Raw genomic sequence first — 7,377 nt, 5'->3', positions numbered from 1 at the left:
AATGGGCTGCCTTTCTTTGCCTTGAGTAAAAGAGTAATTTAGATAGTGAGAGTAATCCTGCTAGGGTTTGGGGCAACAGGTTTGGGGCATTTATCTTCTCTTTCACAGAGGATAGCGGGAGAGAGCAAGTTGCTACAGGGAGTTTCACAAAGGCGAGCGAAAGTGCAAGTTTTTTTTGAAAGGAGTACTTTAGAGAGAGAGATGCAGAGGATGATCAACGGCAACTTGGTGGGAAGACGGTTTGACGGTCAGCCTCCAACTTCTTCTCGAGATTTGCATACAAATCCAACGGCTATTAATAGAGGTCCTATACAATTGGGTGAGGAAGGGTCCTAGAGGATCATTTTATATATATATATAGTATTTTTTTGGATTATTGATTCCGATCGATTTCACATCCAATGTGACCTACCGATCCAAGGTGAATATGTTGGGTGAAAGGGAGCTTTATTGGTCATTGTCTTCTCCGGCTCCATCATCTTGAACTAGAGGCCCAAACATGTTCTTGCCCTTTATCTGATAATTTTCCGAATTATCGTGGATGATTCACGAAAACCCAAATAACGAATAACCTCCAACTAAACAAAGCGCATTCATCTCCCTCTCTTGCCTAATACTTGGAACTTGATTCAATCAATTTTGGTTCCTGCCATGGCGAAACCAATTTCAATCCAAATATGGAATCCCAGAGGGAAGTACAGAGTAGTTAGCACCAAGCCCATGCCAGGCTCCAGATGGATCCGCCTCTTAACAGACCATGATTGCAGGCTCGAGGTATTACTCTCTCTCTATCTCTATCTCTATCGCTATCTCTCTCTGATAAAAAATTGATGGTCTTTCTGCAGATTTGCACTGAGAAGAAAACCATTTTATCTGTGGATGACATACTCGCTCTCATAGGCGACAAGTGCGATGGAGTCATCGGACAGGAAAGCAAAACTGGACTCCCTTTCCTATTTGCAAATTCTTTTCATCATCATTCGACACACCAGTTACCTGGTGATCCACTGTCGATTATGGATGGTGGAAGATGGAGACTAACTGTAGTACAGGACTGTTGGTTCAAAAAAAAAACTGTGGTACAGGACTGGTGTATGTCGACTTCTCAAGATGTCTTACGCTTATTTAGTTGGTTTTTTGTGATTACAGTTGACCGAAGACTGGGGGGAGACGCTGTTCTCTGCACTCAGCAGAGCAGGTGGAAGTGCGTTCAGTAACATGGCGGTAGGCTTCAACAACGTTGACGTGAAGGCTGCTACAAAATATGGAGTTGCAGTGGGCAACACTCCTGTGAGTAATCAACCTCTATTTCTCTCTAACAACTCAACAGAACTTAGCATGGATTCTATTCTCACAACTCTCTAACTTAACTAAAAGTTTATATTGTTTGGGTCTTTCTTTGATTTCAATGGATAATGCTCTTTTCATATGCATTTCGCTTGGTTTTGTTTTATTTTGCAGGGTGTTTTAACGGAGACCACCGCAGAATTGGCGGCTGCTCTTTCACTTGCAGCTGCACGGAGAGTTGTAGAAGCCGACATGTTTATGAGGGCGGGTCTCTATGATGGATGGCTGCCACATTTGTAAGTTATCCTAATTTCTTAAAAAGCTTCATGGCTTCTGTTTTCCTGAATTGGAAATCGTTGTTAAAAATTCAGAGTTTTTTGCTGCAGGTTTGTGGGGAATCTGCTCAAGGGACAGACTGTTGGGGTGATTGGAGCGGGAAGGATAGGGTCAGCATACGCACGTATGATGGTGAGCTTTCTATTTTGACATATGTTTTCATGAATTGAGATGGTTGCGGTAAAGAGACCTCTGCTGCATTTCGGTTGCGGTTGTGACTTTTGTTTGGTGCTCTGTAGTTTGCACCGAATGGCGAGCAGCATAATTTTAGGCAGGTTTGAGTTTGTTTCTGGACTATCACTAGCTTATAACATTTGTAGAAATGTTGTCTCAGATTGAAGGCTTTAAGATGAATCTTATATACTACGATCTCTATCAGGCAACCCGACTAGAGAAATTTGTAACAGGTCGGTTTTCCCCATAATCTCTCATCTTTTAGCAGATTGCATTTGCTTGTTTGTGTATTTGAATGTTTATTTCGCTTCTTTGCATAGACTATGGGCAGTTTTTGCAATCAATTGGGGAGCAACTTGTGACATGGAAGAGAGCTGCAACAATGCATGATGTGCTTAGAGAGGCTGATGTGGTGAGTGGCCAATTAAGCATAGAATCACTATTTCATAAAGTAACATACATGGTATAACTATAGTGGGTATAATTTACACTAGAAAATGACTAAAGCCCACTCTGAATTATCTCTGCAACCCTGTGACTTAGGTACAAGTATCTAACTCATGTATAAACCGTTGTAAGCACGATTCAAGATACCTATTTGCTGTTTGTCATAATTCACTAACTGACCTTTTTAGTTAAATGATGCCTAGTATAATACTGCGGCTTTGCTTTTGAAGAGAGCACCTTCAGAATAATAGTTGTGAGTATGATCCCTTGGACCTGCTTGTCTTGCAGATAAGCCTTCATCCCATTTTGGATAAAACCACCCACCATCTTATCAATAAAGATAGTCTGTCCATCATGAAAAAGGTGAGCAAGGCATCGATGAGATCTTTTGATTTTTTTTTCTGCCTGAACTATATAAGAAGTCTATAAGTAGATATGGTTTCTTTGATCACGAGTAGTGTCTTTGATCGTAGGAAGCAATCCTTGTTAATGCAAGTAGGGGTCCCGTGATAGATGAGGCAGCACTTGTTGAGCATTTGAAGGCAAATCCCATGTTTCGCGTTGGACTAGATGTCTTTGAGGTCCTATTCGTTCAATTTCGTTTGACTTTGAATAGAATTGGCCCATTCATACCAATAATGGTAGGAAATGATGACACCCCAATATATTCATATGTTGATGCAACAGGAAGAGCCCTTCATGAAACCTGGTCTAGCAGAGCAGAAGAACACAGTCATTGTCCCTCATATTGCTTCTGCTTCAAAGGTATCAAAGTTGACAAATTCTTGCCCTATGCAAAAAACTCAGAGCTTCAAATGCAGGGGAGTCCTTGTGATTATTATGACTCTGAATGCTAATTCATTTACAATTTATGCACTATTTATGCAGTGGACTCGAGAGGGAATGGCTACCCTTGCTGCTCTTAATGTCCTGGTATGCTTGCAAAAAGGAACTCTTTAAGGGAAATTCTTGAGTTCATTGAAATTTAGTCTTGTGACTAATAAATAGGAAATATGTTATGTTTAACTCTTTTTGCAGGGGAAGATCAAGGGCTACCCCTTGTGGTCTGATCCAAATCGAGTAGCACCTTTCTTAGATGAAAATTCTCAACCTCCAACTGCTTGTCCAAGCATAGTGAATGGGAAACAGCTAGGTATCTCAAATCTGAATGGAAGAAAATCTCCATGATTCCATAGATGTTATTATAGTTAATTTTACATGTTCACTGACAATGCAGGCCTGACTACCTCAAAGCTTTGAACGATGGCTTTATACGGGTGCATGGTCATACATTTACCTTGGGATATATGCAAAAAGATGACCTTGACGTTGGTGAGGACTAAGCAGAACTTATGGTGATATTAGAAGATCGGAATTATAAGATTGCTATGCTCATCTAAGAGTTTCACTTGTCATACTTCAGTCTATCCAAATAAATATTAGTTTGTTCTTCTCAAGGTTTCACAAGCATCCTACTCTTATTGTGGAATGATTTTAATCAGTGAAAACAGAGTATAAAACATGGAGAACTCAAAATTGTTAACAATATCTAAAAAACGTTTCCCTGTTCTAAATTCAGAACAATGGTAAGAGGGATCTGGTCAAGCGGCTTGAGCATTAAAATTGTGACAACTGCGGTTTGCCGATTTGGCCGGTTAAACCACTTCCAGACCCATGTCCGGTTAACCATTCCGATTTGATTTTGCAAACACGGCATGGGTCCCTTGGAAATAACCACTTTCATGGATAGGATCCACCAGTTGTGAGTGTTTGCCTGCACGAAGAAATGCAGTCGTCAACATTAATAGTGAACTTGTGAATGGGTGGTAAACTAACAAAGCCTATACTTATTTGGCTTTGATAATTACCCAAAAAAAAAAAAAAATTTGTTTTCATCCAAAAAGTATGAGGCCAAATATGGGGGCAAAAATACTAAACACTAAAACTTAGGTCAGTTAGAAAATTACAAATATTTCATATTTGACTTGAATAATGGAGTGAAAAAATTAGATATCTAAACATGGCTTTAAATAAATTAAAATTTGCCACAGAGCATTAATGCAAATGATTTTATTGTAAGGATGTAATAAAGTCATCAAACTATGTAATTAGTAGTAATTAGGGCCCTACTTCCCCAATTTTTCGTCTAAATTTTCTTTACACGCAACATAGCATGCTTCCTTCACTGGTACAAAACATACAATGGTTTTATAGGGAACATACTTTGAAAGAACAACAACAATACTGAATACAATAATGGAAAAAGTTTATATAAAGCCGAGGCTTTAAACAATCAAATTTGAGTCTACCTCAAAATTTTCTCCAGAAGAGGTCGTTTTGATGCCCAAATATCTTCAAATTGATCATCTCGACATCAGTATGCATAAACATGAAAAAAAAATATACATTTCAAGTTTTGGAAATAGTGTATTTTGTAACGCATTTTTGGACCGTCAATTTTCAAAACTTTCAAGTTTTCCTAGATCTGTCGATCTAAACTATTTTTAAAGTTTTAAACTTTATAAATAGATATGAACATATATTTTAAGAGTATCACAAAGATTTTTAGTATTGAAACCACATTTCTCAATACTATTTGAAGGTAGGCTCTATTTTAATTGTTTAGAGGCTAGGCTCTATACAAACCACACCCTTAACAAATAATGACAACAATCTTAAGTATAGGATTGCTGTTAAAATAAAGAACTGTATTGGATTGCAATAAACAAGAACTGAATAAGAAACACTGTTCAATCCAAATTGTCATCTTTGTATGCACCGAAGGAACAAAATAAAAAAAACACTAAAATATGTGAAATTTAATCACACTTATCAAGACAGGGAGGGCTTACTTGCTCCAAGCAATATAAGTAAGCAAAATCAATATTCGAACCTCACCCGCAATTCCTAGACACGTGTATCTTCAAGGTAACCAAATTACATCTCTGCTGCAACCTTGTTCCTGGTTTAGAGAAAAATAAGACTTTTTCTTAGGTCATTGTTCCTCAACCCTTACTTTAGAGATCTCTGAAAATCTTGTAAATACTTTGTGTATTATATCATAGGGCAATAGGGCAGTATAGAAAGTGCAATACTTAATATGGGATGAGGTTTCTATGAGGCCTAAGTTTTATGAAAACAAAATAAAGCCTCACCTAAAATCCTTGTTCAAAAAGCACTTTTGGCAAAAACAATATCCATGATGGCACTAAAACTAATTTCCAACACCAAAAATAGAATTAGAAATTAAGAAAATGGCACAGATCTTGTGGATTTGTAAACACTTATTTTTAGGGTGAAATGGATGATCTAAATAATTTGTCAAATATACATTATTTTTAGATATTGAAATCCTAATTTTTTTTCATAACCATAATGCTCAAGTCGAGATGAACAATGTAAAGATTTTCTAATGCTTGAGTTGTAATTTTGGATGACATATGAGTTGAGGCTTTATTTACTTTGATAGGGCTGCAGCCCTATCCAACTATTTTCCTTTAATATGTATAAGGTGTGGCTTCTATAAGGTTGCAACCTTAAACAATCCAATTAAGGCGTGCCTCCAAATTTTACCATAACATGTAATTTTGGTGAAAAAATTCTTAGGATTATCTCGAAATCTATTTTCATATCTAATTATAAAATTTTGAACTCCAAATATGGTTACAATCAAGCAGATCTATAAACATATTAAAATCTTGAAAATGGACGGTCTAGATAACGTATCAAGATGCATTATTTATGGGACTCAAAATCTTTTTTTCTTTCATGTTCATACGTCTCGATGTCAAGATGATCCATTAGATATTTTTTCAACGTTAAAACAACATTTTTCAATAGATTTTTTAGGTGCATCTGTAATTCTACATTTAAAGTTACAACTTTATATAAACTTTTTCCATTTATATTACTTATTATATTCTATCTTATTGTGCAAGTTAACTTGTTGTGTACGTTGCCCCTGGATGTATATATGTTGATATTAGTGAATGGATATATATGTTTCTCTTTTGCCTCTTCGTATCTTTGACATGGTATCAATGCAAGGACGTTGAAACTTCTCACATTTTTTACGCTCCAAGCCTCGATTACTAATAACCTGTGTCAGTTATCGCTTGCGACCAATCATCAGCTCCGGTCACCTTTTTCTATAAGATCACAGTTCCTTCTTAATGATTGCTGCATTGTTTTCTGAGGACCACCAAATTTATTTCACGGTCTTCACTCTGCTCTTCTCCTGCTCGATAGACATTGTTGGCATCTTCCTACCCTCGGTTTGGTAAAACCCGTGACTTTCTCTCTCATTTTAGTTCCCTTTAGTTTACCGTTGGCAACCTCGTTCCATATAAAATTCATTGTTCATGTAAATGCGCCATTCAAATCTTTTGCAAAGAACAATTGCAAACCCTTTTTGCAAGCCAAAACCCTCATCCTCTCCCTATCTTTCTTCTCTCTCTTGCAAACCAAACCCCCTTTTTGCAAGCCAAACCCCTTGCAAACAGCAACCTATTTTGTCACCTCCACTTTGCATTTAGTAGTCAAAACGTTTGTCCACCCTTGTGTAAACCTCAAGACCACAAACTAGTTTTGGACCCTAAGATGTATCCCTGAGACTAATGTATCAAGTTTCTTGATTTCTATAAAAAACATACTGGACAAAACAAACAAAACAATTCTTTGTTCCTATTGTTTTCTTGAGTACTTCTCTTTGTTTGCCTTTCTTTGTCTTCTTGCAAAAGTTTTTTTTTTTTTTTTTTCAGCCGGAAAACTACCACAGTTTCTAAAATTTGAGTTGTTTTTACAATGGATGGAAGCAATATCACCTAGTAGTTATCAACTCTATGTTTTGATCTTAGAAGTATCTTTTTTGTCAAAGAGTGAGGGTGCTCAACAACATTTATGCATTTCTTTTGAAAGAGGAGATGTGTTGGCTATGTAACTCGATGGGAAAAACTATTATGATTGGCATCTTCATTTTCAGTTTCTTGTTGAAGAAGAGGGTTTGTGGCGTTATATTGATGGAACTGAACCATAACTTACTCCATCCAGCATTAAGAAAACCCAATAATGGAAGTTTAGCAATACAAAAATTGTCTCATGAATCCTCGGCTCTGTGGATATAGACATTGGAAG

General features: G+C 37.0%; 1 protein-coding gene and 1 long non-coding RNA gene across 2 annotated transcripts; one reads left to right on the top strand and one right to left on the bottom strand.

Moving 5' to 3' along the window:
- The first annotated feature begins 378 nt into the window (after positions 1-378).
- HPR (hydroxypyruvate reductase) lies at positions 379-3,701 on the top strand. Its single transcript, XM_011626012.3, has 13 exons — positions 379-774; positions 846-929; positions 1,150-1,290; positions 1,462-1,583; positions 1,674-1,755; positions 1,958-2,030; positions 2,118-2,209; positions 2,533-2,607; positions 2,718-2,825; positions 2,932-3,009; positions 3,133-3,177; positions 3,283-3,397; positions 3,482-3,701. The coding sequence occupies exons 1-13, from the start codon at positions 652-654 to the stop codon at positions 3,502-3,504; spliced, it is 1,161 nt and encodes a 386-aa protein (XP_011624314.1). The 5' UTR covers positions 379-651; the 3' UTR covers positions 3,505-3,701.
- Positions 3,702-3,717: 16 nt separating this feature from the next.
- LOC148780506 (uncharacterized) lies at positions 3,718-5,273 on the bottom strand. Its single transcript, XR_016040744.1, has 2 exons — positions 5,143-5,273; positions 3,718-4,018 (listed from the first exon to the last, which is right to left on the bottom strand). It is a non-coding gene; the product is annotated as an uncharacterized LOC148780506 (long non-coding RNA).
- Between the last annotated feature and the right edge of the window lie 2,104 nt (positions 5,274-7,377).

The sequence above is a fragment of the Amborella trichopoda genome, chromosome 9 (assembly GCF_054954075.1).
Source record: "Amborella trichopoda isolate Santa Cruz 75 chromosome 9, AtrichopodaSantaCruz75HAP2 v2.0, whole genome shotgun sequence".
In the NCBI taxonomy this organism is placed as follows: Eukaryota; Viridiplantae; Streptophyta; class Magnoliopsida; order Amborellales; family Amborellaceae; genus Amborella; species Amborella trichopoda.
This window is presented reverse-complemented; position numbering and strand designations above follow the sequence as displayed.

Coding starts and splice junctions, on each gene's coding strand:
- HPR (XM_011626012.3), top strand. CDS start 652: ATGGCGAAACCAATTTCAATCCAAATATGGAATCCCAGAGGGAAGTAC. Junction 1,584..1,673: donor GATGGATGGCTGCCACATTT/GTAAGTTATCCT, acceptor TTTTTGCTGCAG/GTTTGTGGGGAATCTGCTCA. Junction 3,178..3,282: donor TTGCTGCTCTTAATGTCCTG/GTATGCTTGCAA, acceptor CTCTTTTTGCAG/GGGAAGATCAAGGGCTACCC.